We start from the raw sequence: 22,592 nt of genomic DNA on the forward strand, positions 1-22,592 counted from the left end.
GATTTGTCTGTTTTAATTTCGATTTTCCTACATTTTTTCCACAATCCGACAACACCGTACTCCAATTAAATCAGAAATGTTTCAATAAGAATGCTGATAATTCAACGAGGTTGCCAAATCGTTTGAAAAGAGTAGAAACTAAACAAAAAAATCGAATAACATAAATCCATCTATAATTTTATTTGTTTTGACGTGAATTTAAGTGAAAAGTTTTTGAAAAAATCCGATTCATAATTTTTTCACTTCATTATATCATTCTTTTGTATTTCGATTTTTTTTCCTATTAATTTTCATTTTTTAAACACTCCGGCAACAACGCGTGTAAATCAATTTAAACAACAAATGTTTTAATAAAAAAGAAAATCGTTGATGATTTAGAGACGTTGCCAAATCGTTAGGAATGATTTAAAATAGTGGAAAATATACAGTAAACATCCAAACATTTTAATTTTGAATCTTTTGATTTAAAATTATGAAAAAAATTCACAATTAAACTTTTTTTATATCGTTTTATGTATGTTAAATTTCATTTTCGTATTTATCTGAATTTTCTTCACAATCTGACAATACCGCGGGTAAATCAATAGAACTACAAACGTTTCGATAAAAAAGAAGAACGTTGTTAATTTAAAGACGTTGCCAAATCGTTAGGAATGATTTAAAATAGTGGAAAATATACAGTAAACATCCAAACATTTTAATTTTGAATCTTTTGATATAAAATTATGAAAAAATTCACAATTAAACTTTTTTTTATATCGTTTTATGTATGTTAAATTTCATTTTCGTATTTATCTGAATTTTCTTCACAATCTGACAATACCGCGTGTAAAACAATTGAACTGCAAAAGTTTCGATAAAAAAGAAGAACGTTGTTAATTTAAAGACGTTGCCAAATCGTTAGGAATGATTTAAAATAGTGGAAAATATACAGTAAGCATCCAAACATTTTAATTTTGAATCTTTTGATATAAAATTATGAAAAAATTCACAATTAAACTTTTCTTTATATCGTTTTATGTATGTTAAATTTCATTTTCGTATTTATCTGAATTTTCTTCACAATCTGACAATACCGCGGGTAAATCAATAGAACTACAAACGTTTCGATAAAAAAGAAGAACGTTGTTAATTTAAAGACGTTGCCAAATCGTTGGGAATTATTTAAAATAGTGGAAAATATACAGTAAACATCCAAAACATTTTAATTTTGATTGTTTTGATTTAAAATTATAAAAAAAAATTCACAATTAAACTTTTTTTTATATCGTTTTATGTATGTTAAATTTCATTTTCATATTTATCTGTATTTTCTACACAATCTGACAATACCGCGGGTAAATCAATAGAACTACAAACTTTTCGATAAAAAAGAAGAACGTTGATGATTTAAAGACGTTGCCAAATCGTTAGGAATGATTTAAAATAGTGGAAAATATACAGTAAACATCCAAAACATTTTAATTTTAATTGTTTTGATTTAAAATTATGAAAAAAATTCACAATTAAACTTTTTTTTATATCGTTTTATGTATGTTAAATTTCATTTTCGTATTTATCTGAATTTTCTTCACAATCTGACAATACCGCGGGTAAATCAATAGAACTACAAACGTTTCGATAAAAAAGAAGAACGTTGTTAATTTAAAGACGTTGCCAAATCGTTAGGAATGATTTAAAATAGTGGAAAATATACAGTAAGCATCCAAACATTTTAATTTTAATTGTTTTGATTTAAAATTACGAAAAAAATTCACTATTAAACTTTTTTTTATATCGTTTTATGTATGTTAAATTTCATTTTCGTATTTATCTGAATTTTCTTCACAATCTGACAATACCGCGTGTAAAACAATTGAACTGCAAAAGTTTCGATAAAAAAGAAGAACGTTGTTAATTTAAAGACGTTGCCAAATCGTTGGGAATGATTTAAAATAGTGGAAAATATACAGTAAGCATCCAAACATTTTAATTTTGAATCTTTTGATATAAAATTATGAAAAAATTCACAATTAAACTTTTCTTTATATCGTTTTATGTATGTTAAATTTCATTTTCGTATTTATCTGAATTTTCTTCACAATCTGACAATACCGCGGGTAAATCAATAGAACTACAAACGTTTCGATAAAAAAGAAGAACGTTGTTAATTTAAAGACGTTGCCAAATCGTTGGGAATTATTTAAAATAGTGGAAAATATACAGTAAACATCCAAAACATTTTAATTTTGATTGTTTTGATTTAAAATTATAAAAAAAAATTCACAATTAAACTTTTTTTTATATCGTTTTATGTATGTTAAATTTCATTTTCATATTTATCTGTATTTTCTACACAATCTGACAATACCGCGGGTAAATCAATAGAACTACAAACTTTTCGATAAAAAAGAAGAACGTTGATGATTTAAAGACGTTGCCAAATCGTTAGGAATGATTTAAAATAGTGGAAAATATACAGTAAACATCCAAAACATTTTAATTTTAATTGTTTTGATTTAAAATTATGAAAAAAATTCACAATTAAACTTTTTTTTATATCGTTTTATGTATGTTAAATTTCATTTTCGTATTTATCTGAATTTTCTTCACAATCTGACAATACCGCGGGTAAATCAATAGAACTACAAACGTTTCGATAAAAAAGAAGAACGTTGTTAATTTAAAGACGTTGCCAAATCGTTAGGAATGATTTAAAATAGTGGAAAATATACAGTAAGCATCCAAACATTTTAATTTTAATTGTTTTGATTTAAAATTATGAAAAAAATTCACAATTAAACTTTTTTTTATATCGTTTTATGTATGTTAAATTTCATTTTCGTATTTATCTGAATTTTCTTCACAATCTGACAATACCGCGTGTAAAACAATTGAACTGCAAAAGTTTCGATAAAAAAGAAGAACGTTGTTAATTTAAAGACGTTGCCAAATCGTTGGGAATGATTTAAAATAGTGGAAAATATACAGTAAGCATCCAAACATTTTAATTTTGAATCTTTTGATATAAAATTATGAAAAAATTCACAATTAAACTTTTTTTTATATCGTTTTATGTATGTTAAATTTCATTTTCGTATTTATCTGAATTTTCTTCACAATCTGACAATACCGCGGGTAAATCAATAGAACTACAAACGTTTCGATAAAAAAGAAGAACGTTGTTAATTTAAAGACGTTGCCAAATCGTTGGGAATTATTTAAAATAGTGGAAAATATACAGTAAGCATCCAAACATTTTAATTTTGAATCTTTTGATATAAAATTATGAAAAAATTCACAATTAAACTTTTTTTTATATCGTTTTATGTATGTTAAATTTCATTTTCATATTTATCTGTATTTTCTACACAATCTGACAATACCGCGGGTAAATCAATAGAACTACAAACTTTTCGATAAAAAAGAAGAACGTTGATGATTTAAAGACGTTGCCAAATCGTTAGGAATGATTTAAAATAGTGGAAAATATACAGTAAACATCCAAAACATTCTAATTTTAATTGTTTTGATTTAAAATTATGAAAAAAATTCACAATTAAACTTTTTTTTATATCGTTTTATGTATGTTAAATTTCATTTTCGTATTTATCTGAATTTTCTTCACAATCTGACAATACCGCGTGTAAAACAATTGAACTGCAAAAGTTTCGATAAAAAAGAAGAACGTTGTTAATTTAAAGACGTTGCCAAATCGTTAGGAATGATTTAAAATAGTGGAAAATATACAGTAAGCATCCAAACATTTTAATTTTAATTGTTTTGATTTAAAATTACGAAAAAAATTCACTATTAAACTTTTTTTTATATCGTTTTATGTATGTTAAATTTCATTTTCGTATTTATCTGAATTTTCTTCACAATCTGACAATACCGCGTGTAAAACAATTGAACTGCAAAAGTTTCGATAAAAAAGAAGAACGTTGTTAATTTAAAGACGTTGCCAAATCGTTAGGAATGATTTAAAATAGTGGAAAATATACAGTAAGCATCCAAACATTTTAATTTTAATTGTTTTGATTTAAAATTACGAAAAAAATTCACTATTAAACTTTTTTTTATATCGTTTTATGTATGTTAAATTTCATTTTCGTATTTATCTGAATTTTCTTCACAATCTGACAATACCGCGGGTAAATCAATAGAACTACAAACGTTTCGATAAAAAAGAAGAACGTTGTTAATTTAAAGACGTTGCCAAATCGTTAGGCATGATTTAAAATAGTGGAAAATATACAGTAAGCATCCAAACATTTTAATTTTAATTGTTTTGATTTAAAATTACGAAAAAAATTCACTATTAAACTTTTTTTTATATCGTTTTATGTATGTTAAATTTCATTTTCGTATTTATCTGAATTTTCTTCACAATCTGACAATACCGCGTGTAAAACAATTGAACTGCAAAAGTTTCGATAAAAAAGAAGAACGTTGTTAATTTAAAGACGTTGCCAAATCGTTAGGAATGATTTAAAATAGTGGAAAATATACAGTAAGCATCCAAACATTTTAATTTTGAATCTTTTGATATAAAATTATGAAAAAATTCACAATTAAACTTTTTTTTATATCGTTTTATGTATGTTAAATTTCATTTTCGTATTTATCTGAATTTTCTTCACAATCTGACAATACCGCGGGTAAATCAATAGAACTACAAACTTTTCGATAAAAAAGAAGAACGTTGATGATTTAAAGACGTTGCCAAATCGTTAGGAATGATTTAAAATAGTGGAAAATATACAGTAAACATCCAAAACATTCTAATTTTAATTGTTTTGATTTAAAATTATGAAAAAAATTCACTATTAAACTTTTTTTTATATCGTTTTATGTATGTTAAATTTCATTTTCGTATTTATCTGAATTTTCTTCACAATCTGACAATACCGCGTGTAAAACAATTGAACTGCAAAAGTTTCGATAAAAAAGAAGAACGTTGTTAATTTAAAGACGTTGCCAAATCGTTAGGAATGATTTAAAATAGTGGAAAATATACAGTAAGCATCCAAACATTTTAATTTTGAATCTTTTGATATAAAATTATGAAAAAATTCACAATTAAACTTTTTTTATATCGTTTTATGTATGTTAAATTTCATTTTCGTATTTATCTGAATTTTCTTCACAATCTGACAATACCGCGTGTAAAACAATTGAACTGCAAAAGTTTCGATAAAAAAGAAGAACGTTGTTAATTTAAAGACGTTGCCAAATCGTTAGGAATGGAATAGAAATAGTGGAAATTTCACAGTAAAGATCTAACAAAACAAACCAATTTTATAATTTTATTTATATTAAGTAGTATGAAATGAAGAAGAAAAACATCAAAAAAATTCAATATATAGTTTCATCACTTTATAATAATAATAATAATAATAATACCAGCTTGTTTTAATTTTAATATTTTTATTCATCAGTTTATTACACAACGTGACAACATCGCGAGCTAGTTATTAGTCAGCACTTAACCTCAAATTAATGTCAACAATTTTTCAACGAAAATTCAAACATGAATGGGACTTTTTGCATAAGATAATAACCTGACGATTATATATCAAAATTTAATAATTTTATTGATAGGTACTACTGATAACATAAAAAGAGTAATAGAAAGAAACACTTTAAGAAGATCTTTGGTTCGTTATGAACCCAAAAGCAAAAAGAACCTACAAAAGACTGATAATTCTCTAGTGGAACGAATCAAACAATTAACATGTGATATCGACGACGTCAGTCAAGATTCGGACGATTTGTCGGCTAGAGTGAGCCCCACGGGAGAAGAAGGAAGCAATAACTCCGATAATAATCAGGTAAAAATACACAAAATGTTATTTTTCATCAAAAAAAAAATGATATTTTCCCACAGATTTCAAACAAGATCAAAGAACCGAGAAACTTCTCGCCGTCATCTTCTTCGACAGCCAGTTCCAATTCTTCTACGTCTTCCACGTACAAGAAAATCACCGATATTTTCGGAAAACGAGAAAAACCTCTGGAAAATTCCACTCAATCGGTTAATTACGAACCGAAGACGGTACAAACGCAAACTTTACCGGATATAGGAGGACCTTACAATCACGATACTTCCGAGTACGTGCTTCCCGTCAATTTATAATGAATTTCATAGTTTTTTTTTCTATTTTAGGAAAGATAGTAATAAATCGAAACAGTTTCTCTCGACATTAGCTCCTCTAACAGCTTGCGTCAGCGGTATCAGCCACCCAGACGACCATTACTACCACTTGAGCAACCATGGTTCAGTTATTAGTTCCACCGGAAGCGAATATACTTTAGACGACATAGACGAAGCTCTAGTCAACGAAGAAAACAAGAAAATAACGCCGGATGTACTGGCGGGAACACCCGCTTCCGAATCCGGTGACGAACTCCTAGTTTTCGTTCAACAAGACGCCAATAGGATAGAAAGAATCAAGAAAAAGTAAAAAAAAATTAAAAAGAACCTTGTTTGTATGTATATTGATATTAAATTTGTTTTCAGATACGAGAATGAAAGTAAGAAAGAGGACGACGAAAACGACGATTACGGGTTCAATCACAGACCGAGCGTGCGCGGTATTAAACCGCGTTTTGGATCCACAACTGAAATTCTACAACAGATCCAGAATCAAATACAGCTGCCGTCGACTAACGCCAACGTCTCGTGGCCGTACTACTCCGAAACCAGCCTTAACAGAGACGACGACTCGAATAGAATCAACAAACAGAACGCCACGACGCAATATCAAAATATTTCCGACGAAACCAAAGTTAGAAGTTACCAGTACAGACCTGTGAGTCTTCATGATAGTTATCAAAGTTGTACCAATCAGAATTGCTACAAGGATACTTACAAAACACAGGTGAGACATTTTTTATTTTACGGCGATTTAATAACACTTTGAAAACAGCTTCCCACCTCTATGTTCGAAACAAAACTAGTCCATGTCTGTACCACTTCGTTTAGAGTGTAAAGTTGGGAACTAAATATATCTGGAACAGTTACTATTTCATATAAAAACATATCTTTACAAGTAAGGTACCTTTAACTTTTCCAGTTACTTTTGAAACCAATTTTTTCAATTAAACAAAAAAGTTACTATATAAATTAAAGTTATGCTTGAATCAAAATTAAATTCAAATAAATTATAGTTGTTCAATAATATTTTAGAAACAGCTTCCCACCTCTAATTATGTTTACGTATGTAATAGACTAGTCTCCTCTGGATTAGAGAGTTGGCATCTAAATATTTAGAACTGTTATTTAAAATGAAAATATATATATTACAATACAAATATTGTCCTGCCGAAAAAGATTTTTTTAATTATCTTTGAAACTAATGAAACCAAAAACTACCACGTAAAAATAATGTAATTATAACTGATGTAAGACAAAAAAATATATCAATGATTTAATAACATTTTTAAATTAGGTTCCCAACTCTAATCGGATTCGAACTCGTAACAGGGTAGTCGGCCATGTTTAGTCTCGAATATAGAGTTGGGAACTAAACATTTGGAACAGTCAGTATTTAATATAAAAATATATATTTCAATCAGTACAGATTATTTTCGTCAGAAACGAAGTTTTCTTTTTTAGTTATTGTCAAAACTAATTTTATTCATTAAGCAAAATATTAGTTATGTAATTCTAACTGATTTAAATAAAAAAATTACCAACTTGATTGTAGTAATATTTTCGAAACAACTTCCCACCTCTAATTATGTTTACGTATGTAATAGACTAGTCTCCTCTGGATTAGAGAGTTGGCAACTAAATATTTGGAACTGTTATTTAAAATGAAAATATATCTAATATAATACAAATATTGTCCTGCCGAAAAAGATTTTTTTAATTATCTTTGAAACTAATGAAACCAAAAACTACCACGTAAAAATAATGTAATTATAACTGATGTAAGACAAAAAAATATATCACTGATTCACAATGATTTAATAACATTTTTAAATTAGGTTCCCAACTCTAATCGGATTCGAACTCGTAACGGGGTAGTCGGCCATGTTTATTCTCGAATATAGAGTTGGGAACTAAACATTTGGAACAGTCAGTATTTAATATAACGATGTATTTCAATCAGTACAGATTATTTTCGTCAGAAACGAAGTTTTCTTTTTTAGTTATTGTCAAAACTAATTTTATTCATTAAGCAAAATATTAGTTATGTAATTCTAACTGATTTAAATAAAAAAATTACCAACTTAATTGTAATATTTTCGAAACAACTTCCCACCTCTAATTATGTTTACGTATATAATAGACTAGTCTCCTCTGGATTAGAGAGTTGGCAACTAAATATTTGGAACTGTTATTTAAAATGAAAATATATCTAATATAATACAAATATTGTCCTGCCGAAAAAGATTTTTTTTATTATCTTTGAAACTAACGAAACAAATAACTCCCACGTAAATAATAATGTAATTTAAACTGATGTAAGACAAAAACAAAATAATTGACTGAATCATAGTGATTTAATAACATTTTTAAATTAGGTTCCCAACTCTAATCGGATTCGAACTCGTAACAGGGTAGTCGGCCATGTTTAGTCTCGAATATAGAGTTGGGAACTAAACATTTGGAACAGTCAGTATTTAATATAAAAATATATATTTCAATCAGTACAGATTATTTTCGTCAGAAACGAAGTTTTCTTTTTTAGTTATTGTCAAAACTAATTTTATTCATTAAGCAAAATATTAGTTATGTAATTCTAACTGATTTAAATAAAAAAATTACCAACTTAATTGTAGTAATATTTTCGAAACAACTTCCCACCTCTAATTATGTTTACGTATATAATAGACTAGTCTCCTCTGGATTAGAGAGTTGGCAACTAAATATTTAGAACTGTTATTTAAAATGAAAATATATATATTACAATACAAATATTGTCCTGCCGAAAAAGATTTTTTTAATTATCTTTGAAACTAATGAAACCAAAAACTACCACGTAAAAATAATGTAATTATAACTGATGTAAGACAAAAAAATATATCACTGATTCACAATGATTTAATAACATTTTTAAATTAGGTTCCCAACTCTAATCGGATTCGAACTCGTAACGGGGTAGTCGGCCATGTTTATTCTCGAATATAGAGTTGGGAACTAAACATTTGGAACAGTCAGTATTTAATATAACGATGTATTTCAATCAGTACAGATTATTTTCGTCAGAAACGAAGTTTTCTTTTTTAGTTATTGTCAAAACTAATTTTATTCATTAAGCAAAATATTAGTTATGTAATTCTAACTGATTTAAATAAAAAAATTACCAACTTAATTGTAATATTTTCGAAACAACTTCCCACCTCTAATTATGTTTACGTATATAATAGACTAGTCTCCTCTGGATTAGAGAGTTGGCAACTAAATATTTGGAACTGTTATTTAAAATGAAAATATATCTAATATAATACAAATATTGTCCTGCCGAAAAAGATTTTTTTTATTATCTTTGAAACTAACGAAACAAATAACTCCCACGTAAATAATAATGTAATTTAAACTGATGTAAGACAAAAACAAAATAATTGACTGAATCATAGTGATTTAATAACATTTTTAAATTAGGTTCCCAACTCTAATCGGATTCGAACTCGTAACAGGGTAGTCGGCCATGTTTAGTCTCGAATATAGAGTTGGGAACTAAACATTTGGAACAGTCAGTATTTAATATAAAAATATATATTTCAATCAGTACAGATTATTTTCGTCAGAAACGAAGTTTTCTTTTTTAGTTATTGTCAAAACTAATTTTATTCATTAAGCAAAATATTAGTTATGTAATTCTAACTGATTTAAATAAAAAAATTACCAACTTAATTGTAGTAATATTTTCGAAACAACTTCCCACCTCTAATTATGTTTACGTATATAATAGACTAGTCTCCTCTGGATTAGAGAGTTGGCAACTAAATATTTAGAACTGTTATTTAAAATGAAAATATATATATTACAATACAAATATTGTCCTGCCGAAAAAGATTTTTTTAATTATCTTTGAAACTAATGAAACCAAAAACTACCACGTAAAAATAATGTAATTATAACTGATGTAAGACAAAAAAATATATCACTGATTCACAATGATTTAATAACATTTTTAAATTAGGTTCCCAACTCTAATCGGATTCGAACTCGTAACGGGGTAGTCGGCCATGTTTATTCTCGAATATAGAGTTGGGAACTAAACATTTGGAACAGTCAGTATTTAATATAACGATGTATTTCAATCAGTACAGATTATTTTCGTCAGAAACGAAGTTTTCTTTTTTAGTTATTGTCAAAACTAATTTTATTCATTAAGCAAAATATTAATTATGTAATTCTAACTGATTTAAATAAAAAAATTACCAACTTAATTGTAGTAATATTTTCGAAACAACTTCCCACCTCTAATTATGTTTACGTATATAATAGACTAGTCTCCTCTGGATTAGAGAGTTGGCAACTAAATATTTGGAACTGTTATTTAAAATGAAAATATATCTAATATAATACAAATATTGAAATGCCGAAAAAGATTTTTTTTTATTATCTTTGAAACTAACGAAAAAAATAACTCCCACGTAAATAATAATGTAATTTAAACTGATTTAAGACAAAAACAAAATAATTGACTGAATCATAGTGATTTAATAACATTTTTAAATTAGGTTCCCAACTCTAATCGGATTCGAACTCGTAACAGGGTAGTCGGCCATGTTTATTCTCGAATGTAGAGCTGGGAACTAAACATTTGGAACAGTCAGTATTTAATATAACTATGTATTTCAATCAGTACAGATTATTTTCGTCAGAAACGAAGTTTTCTTTTTTAGTTATTGTCAAAACTAATTTTATTGATTAAGCAAAATATTAGTTATGTAATTCTAACTGATTTAAATAAAAAAATTACCAACTTGATTATAGTAATATTTTAAAACAGCTTCCCACCTCTAATCGAATTTACATTCATAACAGCCATTTTTACATAAGTAAGCTCGAGTGTAGAGCTGGGAACTAAATATTTGGAACGGTTGGTATTTCATATATAATTTTTCTTTTAAACGATAATTTTGACATTGGTTGCACTTATTATTTTATAGATGGGAATGGAAATAGATTGCCAAGCGTATCCGAAATACAGAAACAATAGACCGCTGTCACCTCCGCCGCAAGAGCTATCAAGAACGTACCACCAAACCATGGTTTACATACCGTACAATCACATAGAGAGCTATCAACAACCGAACCCAAATCCTTACCAAACAAACGAATATTATCGTTACAACCAAATCAATAAGAAATACATCGAGCCGGTATATCAACAAAAAATGACTTTTATCGATGATCAATACGCCACCACAAACGGGCAGCATAAATTCATAACAAAAACCCCATATATGAACAGTTACCAACCGATGTTGGTACCTTCTAGAAGCGAGAGTCCTTTAATGGGTAATTATTCCATGGCTAGATCTACCCAGACGTCAGTTGGGTGTCTTTCTGGTTGCAGTTTCTATCAAGGTAAGAAAAATAAATAAAAAAAACTTGATACATATTTTTAATTTTCTAGTTCCTTCTACGCTCCGTTACAAAGATTCCATGCGGCAACCTTACAAATCTGATTACAAGGTCCAACGTCACAGTTTTCCCGCAGTAAGACCACGATATAATTCCGGAGACGCTTCCGAGCATGCGTACTTGGATGATACCGGTATGCAACACGTTAATCACCTCAATGGTTATTATAATTACCTACCGCCGAAGGAATCTCCAGCTAACAGTCCTACCAAAGCTCGATATATAGAAAGGGGGGTACCAGAGGGCGCAGCTAGCGTATCACCTCAGGATTCTCTAAATTTACAGAGTACTAGTACTAATACGTCTCCTACTACCATGACACACAATAGTTCGAAGCCACTTTTTTATGCCATGAACGTTTGAATTTTGAAATTAGATGAATATATTGAAAAATTCGTTGCAAAATTTTTCATCATTTTCAGTTTTGAGAATTTTATTAAAATTGAAACTTCTAAAATTATTTTTACATAAAGTTTCTCGAAAAAAATTTGTCCTAAGTTCGACCCTGTTTAAAAATTCGTTGCAGTAATTATATATAAGATTTATGATTTCTTCTTCTTATTTATATAGTTATTGTCGTATAGTAAAGTTCGCTTAAAGTCTACAAAGAAAGAGGCCACTTCAAAAAAGTTGGATAAGAAAATATAATAAGTTAATTTTTTATCCTAATTAAATAGTTTTTAACATGAAAAAAAATTATAGTGATTTAATAACTTTTCCAAAATAAATGTCCATCTCTAATTGACTAGTGTTCTGTGTATTTTCGTATTGTTGATTGTAGAGTTGGGAACTAAATATTTGGAACAGTTGGTATATATGAAACAGATAAAAGATTCTATGATTTCTTCTTATTTATAAATTCTGGTTAGTGTTGTATAGGGAAGTATGCTAGAAGCGTTTGTATGAATGGTTATTTCTATTGAACGTTTTTTTATACGGCAAAGCTTGCCTAAAACCATTACCATACATTTGAACTAAATCATCTCAATGTTACTGTAATTGTGGACTTTGGGAACAAAATAACTCAAGTTACAAATTTTTCGAAAATTTGCAACGATATTTTCAAACTTTTTTGTGTGTGTATAAATATTATGTTGCTTTAGATAAAAGCATTATTTGTTGAAAATTTGTAGGTTATAATAACCGAATGGCAGAAAATATTTCGTTAAATATGAGAATTTTATTTATATAACCAAAAAAAGAACCACTACAAATAATATATAAAATGAAGTGATTTAATAACATTTACCAAACAATTACCCATCTCTAATTGACGTCACGTTGTTATGGTTACTATACCATGTGAAGTATAGAGTTGGGAACTAATTTTTTGGAACAGTAAATATTTTTTTGTGGTGGTTCTTCAACAATTTCATATTTATTGATGTTTTCTGTTAGTAGCTTAATTATTTAGATGAATCGTTGTTGTCGTATTAATCAGTATTACTAAAATTAATTAAAAAAAATGAGAGATGTTTATATTTATGTGACTTTTTCATATTTTATTACAATTTGCGTAATTTATGTTTTGTTACTATAAATTTGTATTTTTAGGAAGTCTATCAAGCCAAAGTAATCTTTTTATGTACAGGGTACACCAAGAAAAAGAATCTTGCTTATCTACGTACATACAGTTCAATTATTGCATATATTCATACAAAAATTGTTCATTCCATAACTGAATTCTATTTTTCCAAATAGCTCATTCAAAAATTGTTATAAACGAATCACAAATAAATATACAGGTACGAATCGATAGTTATATATGAATAACAGTTCCAGAAATGAAGAATTCATTCGTGTTAATAAATTTCCGCTCAAGGTTATTTAAATTTGAGGTTATGACTAGAATTCAGTTTAGGAATACCTCGACATAATTGCAAAGTGCAATATTTGAGCTAAAAAGTAATAATATTCCCAAAAATATTATAAATCTTGTTGTAATTTATATTTAAAAGAGTCTATAACCTCTATCACCTGTTTTTACAGCAATCTAGTTTAATTTTCTCGACTCTATCGGAAGGAGCATGCCAAAACGTGTTGGCTATAGTGAAATATATACAGAAAACTATAAAACGTTTATGCTCAAAATTTTCTGTAATCCCCAACACACTCGTTAAAATAAAACGAATAGTTTAAGATTCTAGGAATTGGAAAAGACCAAATTTCAAAAACTATATTCTAGGTATAACTGAAATTATTTTTTGTCGCAGGTGGTATGTAATGTTGTGAATGAAAAACCCCTTTTTGAAAAAATAAACGTAGATCATCAATCAAATTGATAAATTTCTATTATTTATTTACGTACCTAGCATTTATCTAGGCTGTAATATGTGAAATAACTTGAAATTACAATAAAATTGTACGGTACTTACACAACATTCGTTTCATTTCTTCCTTTCATAAAATACAGAGGTCGCCATAAGTCCAGCAACACTCAAGTCTGGCAACGATGTCGAAAACGATTATAACGAAGCATATCCGTACTTCAGACAGTTGTGTTAACAGATGCACGTCGACTAGACGCGGTTTCAGAATAAATAATCGATACTCACGCTTCAAGAAATATTTTTTTCTCTTACCTCGTATCTGCATACGTTTACCGTCGCTACTAAATCTTCAAAAGTATGCAAGTGGTACCAGAAATTCTTAAAAACGGGCTCGGTTGTCGTAAATGCATTGTACAATTGAATTTGAACTGTAACCATTTTTTGAATCCCTTTTTTTTTCTCTTGATACAAAATTACCTGGCTTAAACCGACCCTGTACATTGGATACAAGAGAACCCTATATAGAAACTATTGTGTCACTCTATCGAGGCCATATTTTATAAAAAAGAAGAAGAACGAGAAGTAATAATGTTGATTTACTCGAGTAATGTTTACGTTGATTTGACCTGGTTGTAAAGTGGTCATTATGCAATAAAACAATTAAATATTTGACAAATATTAATTAGTATAAGTTTATTTAAATGCGCTGCAATAAAAAATAATCGGGGATACAATTATGTACATAAAAATCGAATCAACATTGAGGTTATAGTAACAAAACCTCTGTAATAAATAAAAATGGTTATAATAAATCCAGATACCAATAGAGATATATGCAGTTGGCTTGTACACGTCAAATTATCTCGTATAGTTACTTTAGTTTTAGCTATACTAATACTCACACCTCTAATAACACATTTTTATCTATCAAAAGTAGAAAGAAATTCCTACTACATAGAACACAGCGGACATTCTCATGAAGATTTACCGGAAGATTATCACTCCCAAGCGGATTTACTAGCAAATGTCGAAGAATTGAGAAGAATAAGAGGATCTGTGTTGAGCGAATTGAGGGATATCGAAAGAAAGCGACGACAATACAAAACCGAAATTCAAACTTATGCGAAAAACATTGAAGAACTGAAATCAGAATTGGCACACCAACAAACAATCTTGAACAGGTAAGTAAACTTATTATTTATTGCAATTAAATAAAACAGCGAAACTTCGCTTTGGCAATCAACGTGTTAAAACCAATAAGTTTGTTGATACTTTTTGTAGGTTAAAGATTTCTGTTGAGCAAGCACAAGTGGCACAAAGGGAAGCCCTACAGCAAAACACCCCCGAATTAGCCCTACCTAAAAAACTAACCCCAAACGCTTTACCTCCAATCCTACCGGCTATTTCGAAACAATTATCCAAACGATGTCGGATGCACAACTGCTTTGACCACTCGAGATGTTCTTTAACATCAGGATTTCCTGTATATCTGTACGATCCTGATCAGTATCCTGTGATGCATGACGGTTGGGATATAGATGGGTTTCTAAAAACTACTTTGAAGCAAACTTTGGGATACAATCCCCATTTAACCGATGATCCTAAACAGGCATGTATATTTTTGGTTCTGGTAGGAGAAGCGCTAAAAGATACGGATGATGTTAGTGAAAACGTTGGGAATCATTTGAATCTCCCCCCTTTAGACGCAGAAGCTTTGAGACGGTTACCGTATTGGGGAGGCGATGGCAGGAACCATGTGCTATTGAATTTAGCTAGGAGGGATCTTATGTCTGCGGCTGGAGATGTTTTTTCTGAAGTAGATACTGGTAGGAATGTAAATTTTTATTGTGCTATAACTATCAGCAGCTTTTAAATATTATCAGAGATTTATTTTTATTATTTCCACATGTAAATCATAATTCGTATAATTTTTTTTGGAATGGTATTATAAAAAACGATAAACATAAATTTTCAGGCCGAGCGATATTGGTTCAATCAACATTTACTTATGACCTGTTTAGGCCAGGTTTTGATCTTATTATTTCACCTGTGTTGGGTCCTCCAGGTGGTGATGTTTGGCAGGAATGCAACCCCATGCTACCTGCTCGACGACGTTATTTGCTCAGTTTTCAAGGAGAAATGAAGAAACAGAAAACTGCATCTATTTCTCCATTCGATAATAATAATACTGAACTTGAGAGGTAATTTTTTTGACTTTATTAATTATTTTCAATCGAATTTTCATTATAGAAAATAATTATAGTGATTTAATAACTTGTTCGAAATAAATGTCCATCTCTAATTGACGTCACAATGTAATGGGCTAGTGTTCTGTGTATATATCATCGATTGTAGAGTTGGGAGCTAAATATTTGGAACGGTTGGTATATGAAACAGATAGAATCATCCGTATTAACGGTTATTTCTACTGAACGTTTTTATACGGCTAAGCTTGCCCAAAACCATCAAACCATCACGAATCCCTCCTTTTTTTGGTTTAGAAATTCCCTACAGTGATTTAATAACATTTTCGTTACAACCACCCATCTCCAATTGACGTCACGTTGTTATGGTTACTATACTATTTGAAGTATAGAGCTGGGAACCAAAATTTTGGAATACTAAATATTTTTATTCTCAATTATAAATGTTATGTTGTAAAGGGAAGTCTGAAAATGAATATAACACTTCGAAAATATTAAATAAGAAAAATTATTAATGTTATTAACTTAAGTATAACCTAAAATTGATTTTGATACGTTTATGGTTTTTCCTATCGAACTTTTGTAATTACATAGAATAGCAAATTACTGCTTATGGTGGGTTTTTATATGAAAAAACTTGGCCTAAATCATAATAACCAAATGGCGGAAAATATGAAATCGAAGATAAAAATTAAATAGTAATCTACTAAAGTGACTTAATAACATTTTTTAAATAACTATACATCTCTAACTTACGTCACAATTATGACAGGCGTATACTGTGTCTATGTGTATAACGTCGAATGTAGAGTTGGGAACTAAATATTTGGAACAGTTAATATCTAAAATAAAATTATATACGAAACAGATCGTTATTTAGTACCATTTTGTTGAAATGAATCGAGATTTTTTTTCTCAATTAGGTTTATATTAGATCATCTAGTACAACTTTCGAAAACGACAACTTCTGATAAATTTTTGTTCGAATTTGAATGTAACCCAGCTAGTGATAACAATTTGAATAACGGTTATGAAGATTGGGCTCTCTGCGGGACAGATAGTAGTCGAAGGACCGTTTTAAAAGATTCAACTTTTGTATTAATTTTTGCCCCCGGACAGGAAAACTTAATTTCCACCACACTTTTACAAGCTAGAGTTTACGAAGCTTTAAGATCTGGTAAGATTTGTTATAACGATGTCTGAAAACATAATTAAGACAGAAAAACGTTCTTTAGGTACTATCCCGGTGGTATTAGGTGGGGATCAAATAAATTTGGCGTACGACGAGGTGCTCCAATGGAAACGGGCCGCTATATATTTACCGCGCCCTCGCATCACCGAACTCCATTTTCTTTTGAGAGCTATACCGGACGAGGATGTCCTGTTGATGAGGCGACAGGGACGTCTCATTTGGGAGAGATATTTAGCTTCAGTACAAAGTACTCTTGATACCATAGTAGCTGTATTAAGAGATAGATTGAATATACCAGCGTCCGCGGCCGAAACCGTCATAGCAACGAGCGTTTTCAACGAAACTTTTCAACCTATACAAGTATCGGTAAGTTTAATAATGTTTGAATCGAATCACCCTGTATATATATACATGTATAAAATAGGTGGCTAGCGAGGTAGAACAAGAAGAGAGTTTAGGTCCTCTGGAACCTCCATTTGATAGCGCGGCTTATCGAAGGAATTACAGTTTATCCCTTGTCCAAGGTTCTGAAATTTGGAACGATTGGGGTGATCCCTTTCGTTTGTATCCGACTTTACCGATGGATCCCCTTTTATCATCTGATGCTAAATTTATCGGTTCCGGTCGAGGTTTTAGACCAATAGGACAAGGTCAAGGTGGTTCTGGGAAGGAATTTTCTGAAGCTTTAGGGGGGAATTCACCCAGGGAACAATTTACAGTGTTGCTTTTGACTTATGAGCGCGAACAAGTTTTGTTGGATTCGATTGCAAGGTTAAGGGGATTGCCGTATTTGAATTCTGTGGTAAGTAGAAAAAAAATTGTTAAAAAATTGACTTTTCCTTTAAAAGTTTGACTTAATTAATTATTAATTGATCTACCTAAATGTATTTTTCCTATAAATTATTAAAAAAAAACCCAATAAATATATTTTATAAACATATAAAAGTTATTTTCTCATATTTTTATCAAAAATTCTAATTAACATGTTTTCTTAGTGTAAACACTAATTTTATTCACAAAATTATTATTTCCGATCATTTCAACAAAGAAACTAAACGTGGCAACATAGCATATCTCATTAAATCATATTTTTTCTCATGGCAACAGTAAAAAGTTTCATTTAAAATATAATAGAATTAAATTCCCTTTCATTTTGCTATTCTTCAGCTTATTAATAATTAGTTAATTACTTTAAACCATTTACAAAATATATTTCTTTCAGTAAAAAAAGTAATTAATATACTTTTTAAACATTAAAGACAGGTTAACAAAATTACGTCACAAACAATTATTTCCGATTATTTCAACGAAGAAATTAAACGTGGCAACATAGCATATCTCATTAAATCATATTTTTTCGCATGGCAACAGTAAAAAGTTTGATTTAAAATATACTAGAATTAAATTCCATTTGATTTTGCTATTCTTCAATTTATTAATAATTAGTTAATTACCTTAAACTATTTACAAAATATATTTCTTTCAGTAAAAAAAGTAATTAATATTCTTTTTAAACATTAAAGACAGGTTAACAAAATTCCGTCACAAACAATTATTTCCGATTATATCAACGAAGAAATTTAACGTGGCAACAAAGCATATCTCATTAAATTATATTTTCCCCCATGGCAACAGTAAAAATTTGAATTTTACTAATATACTTTTTAAACATGAATAAAAGTTTTTTTTTACTTTTTTGTGTAAATTTTTGAAAAATACCATTTCCCAAGTATAAAAATTGATTTTACAAAATATTTATCAACAAAATTTCGTATTAAATAATTATTTCCGATTATTTCAAAATATAAAACTAAACGTGACAACATAGCATATTTCATTAAATTATATTTATCCTCATGGCAACAGAGCACCCAATGCTTCAGACGGTTCGGGTCAATGTTCTTTGTTGTGATAAATTTAACTATTTCGTTTCGTTACAAAATGGAGGGAAATTTAAATCTGAGTAAATAAAAAATTACGTACTAACCAAAAATTATTAAAAGTGAAGTAATCCAATAAATCTTCTTATTTGCACTGCACAATTTAAAACAAAATACTTATGATTTATATCCAGCAGCCATCTTGTGAAAACTACGATTTTTACGAAGACGTGAATATAAATGCATTTTGATAATAGAACTGCACTTTAAAACACAATATTATTAAAAACTAATGTTACACTTTCACCGAACGATGTAACATCACTAAAATTAACTGAAAATGATAACTTTATACTTAGAATAAATCACATCAACACAATTGCACTACCAACATAAAACAACTCACTAAAACTTTTAACAGGTAAAATATTTTGATAAGGCTTATTTTGCACTGCTATTTTAAGACAAAAAATACTAATTCACATTCAATACACTTGATTTAGCATCGTTTATATACAGCAGCCATCTTGTAAAAACTATGGAGTTTTTATAAAGACGTAAATATAAATTCATTACAATTGAAGAAATTGCACTTTAAAACAAAACAAAATATTTCAAAACTTCGCGATGTAATATAACTATAATCGCGATAATTACCGAAAAAAGTATAACTTAAAAATCGCCAGACAACAAATCACGTCTACACGACCGCGCTACCAACATAAAACTGTTTCTATGTGGATTTTCAACTTTATTCTATTAACGCGGACAGGGCCATCTATCGTTTATAAAAGAAAACTAATCTGTAAAAAATGTTCATAACTGTTCAAATAAAATACAACGTTGCCAAAATTTAATTATGTAACAGATGAATATTTAATTTTTTTTACACATAAAAACTTATTCTATGAGTTTGTTTTATTGAATCTACAAGTGTCTGCGAAAAAGTATTTGCACAGTTAAGTTTGTTTGGACGATACAGGGGTTAAAATTTTTAAAAATGACACTATCAATAAAAATTTTTTTGGCAAATAGAGTCTTTATACGAAAATTAATTTTTGAAAATGTGTGTTTTTCAACTTTATGCGAAACGTAATTCGTTAAAGACGCCATTTTGTAATGTGTCATACACGGCGTGTCTAATGTTGTCATTAATCATTTAGAAGTCGGATTATGTTGTTTTTTTTTTATTGTGTTACGCCCTAAAAATGAAAATTTATATAAATTATAGTCTTTTAGGAGTTTGGTCAGGGTATCCCCTCTCCCGCGCACTCAAAGTGCGTAATCTAATGTTTAGTTTGTACACGTGTACACCGATCGCTCCTAATGGGTATCAACGTCATAGTTAAGCGATACCAAGTGTCCCTTAGATAATTACTTACTGTTGTTTACCTCATAGATCGTAGTTTGGAACTCTCCTAGATTACCTAGTCCGGAATTGAGATGGCCGGATATAGGAGCTCCCGTCCACGTGATAAAGGCAGCTAGAAACTCGCTAAATAACAGATTCCTGCCGTTAGAAAATTTGAAAACCGAAGCCATCTTATCAGTCGACGACGACGCTCATCTACGACACGACGAAATCCTGTTCGGATTCCGAGTTTGGCGGGAACACAGAGATAGAATAGTGGGATTCCCCGGGAGGTCAGTCTCCGAACGCCATCTATCGAACATTCGTTTTAATTAACTCAAATTTCAGATATCACGCTTGGGATTTGAACACGAAAAACGGTTGGTTGTATAATTCGAATTATAGCTGCGAGTTGAGCATGGTGCTAACGGGGGCGGCGTTCCTCCACCGCCACTACCTCTACCTCTATTGGAAATGGTTGCCGCAAGCGATCAGGGATAAAGTCGACGAATATATGAATTGCGAAGACATCGCCATGAATTTTCTCGTCAGCCACGTGACGAGGAAACCTCCCGTCAAAGTGACGTCAAGATGGACGTTTAGGTGTCCCGGATGTCCGCAGAGTCTCTCCGAAGACGATACGCATTTTCAAGAAAGGCATAAATGTATAAATTTCTTCACGCAGGTCAGTACAAGTTCAATCAAATCGGTTTCGATGGACTTTGCACCGGTTTGGGCCGTTTTAGGTCTCATCAGTATAACGTATTTGCAAATCTACCAATTCGAGAGTTTATTAATATGTTTCAACGTGTACCTAACCTATATAATGATAGTTGGATGTTATTTTTTCAGGTATTCGGCTACACGCCTTTACTAAACACTCAGTATAGGGCAGATTCGATTCTATTTAAAACTAGGATACCCCACGATAAACAAAAATGCTTCAAATTTATTTAGATGGGGTTGAAATGAGTTTTACCCCAATGGATTCGAGTACAAGTTTTATTACATTTGATATTTCGTTTAAAAAAAATTTTTTTCTTATGCAAATCGTCTAATTTATTGTGATATATATTAATTAAGAGTGTGCCATTTTTTTTTTCTAATACGAATCGTGTAAATAAATACTATTGTTAAAAATGACGCGGTATTTATTACCTGTTTCAATCCTTAAAAAAATCCTACTTCTACTAATTTATTGTACACCCCTCGTATAATACTGAATTACATTATTCTTATAGGCGTTTATCTTTTGGTTTATTTCAACTTTTTTCTAATAAAACTGAATGTAATACGAGTAAATAATTTGAATTTAAATGATTTATGATTATCTGAATACAGGGTGGATTCCAATAAAATCAAAATTTTCCTAATAAAAAAGAAAAAATTCTTGTTTTCGTTCTGAGGAATATTCGTTATCAAGTCCATAAGGTTGCTAATATAATTTTAAATTCAAATATTGATCGATGTGGATTTAAAGAAAATTGTTATTTTTGAAAACCCCTCGTATAATTGTTAATTCAAGAAATAAAAAAAAAGTCTTTTCGTTAGATTTTTTTGATAATTTGTTCAATAAAAACTGATATAAAATAAGTATCTAACCGAATATAGATGATTTATGGAAGTCTATATACAGGGTTGAGTCAAAAAATAACACTTTCATCATAAAAATAAAAAAAAATCGATTGAATTAACGTTTGTTACGGTGAATATATAATAATAGATGTCCATAAGGCGTCGATTATAATTGAAATGTAAGATTTGGATTCATTTGGTTTGGTATTGGATCGAAAAATATTTGATTCTATCGTACGCTCCTCGTATAGTTGTCAATTGAAAACCAAAAAAATCTTATGTACATCTATTTAGATTCTTTAAATCTCTGCTATATAAAAACAGATTCGAATTGTAAAATAAGTGAATAAAAATGATTTACGAAAGTGTGAATACAAGGTGAAGTCAAAAAATAAAACTTTTCTCATAAAAAATGAAAAAAATCGATTAAAATCTCGCTTCTTCTATATGATATGTTTATAAAGCTCCAACTATAATTGAAATTTAAGATTTCGATCCATGTGGACCTGCAATGGGACGAAAAAGTCGTT

At 29.5% G+C, this 22,592-nt stretch overlaps 2 protein-coding genes across 4 annotated transcripts in view; both read left to right on the plus strand.

The window, feature by feature from the left end:
- LOC130444198 (uncharacterized) overlaps positions 1–13,966 on the plus strand; it is a 38,080-nt gene extending 24,114 nt beyond the window's left edge. For all 3 annotated transcript variants that reach the window (XM_056779249.1, XM_056779246.1, XM_056779248.1), the window contains 6 exons: positions 5,584–5,813; positions 5,870–6,093; positions 6,149–6,442; positions 6,503–6,863; positions 11,113–11,533; positions 11,583–13,966. In XM_056779249.1, coding sequence (XP_056635227.1) covers positions 5,584–5,813; positions 5,870–6,093; positions 6,149–6,442; positions 6,503–6,863; positions 11,113–11,533; positions 11,583–11,953 — 1,901 coding nt within the window. In that variant the 3' untranslated portion in view covers positions 11,954–13,966. The remainder of the gene's footprint in view (positions 1–5,583; positions 5,814–5,869; positions 6,094–6,148; positions 6,443–6,502; positions 6,864–11,112; positions 11,534–11,582) is intronic.
- Positions 13,967–14,430: 464 nt separating this feature from the next.
- LOC130444199 (exostosin-3) lies at positions 14,431–21,627 on the plus strand. Its single transcript, XM_056779250.1, has 9 exons — positions 14,431–15,041; positions 15,142–15,686; positions 15,836–16,061; positions 16,988–17,241; positions 17,300–17,622; positions 17,681–18,058; positions 20,536–20,780; positions 20,836–21,172; positions 21,340–21,627. Exons 1-9 carry the CDS (start codon positions 14,659–14,661, stop codon positions 21,442–21,444), a joined length of 2,796 nt encoding a protein of 931 aa, XP_056635228.1. The 5' UTR covers positions 14,431–14,658; the 3' UTR covers positions 21,445–21,627.
- Positions 21,628–22,592: the final 965 nt, after the last annotated feature.

The sequence above is a fragment of the Diorhabda sublineata genome, chromosome 5, assembly GCF_026230105.1.
Source record: "Diorhabda sublineata isolate icDioSubl1.1 chromosome 5, icDioSubl1.1, whole genome shotgun sequence".
NCBI classification, from domain to species: Eukaryota; Metazoa; Arthropoda; class Insecta; order Coleoptera; family Chrysomelidae; genus Diorhabda; species Diorhabda sublineata.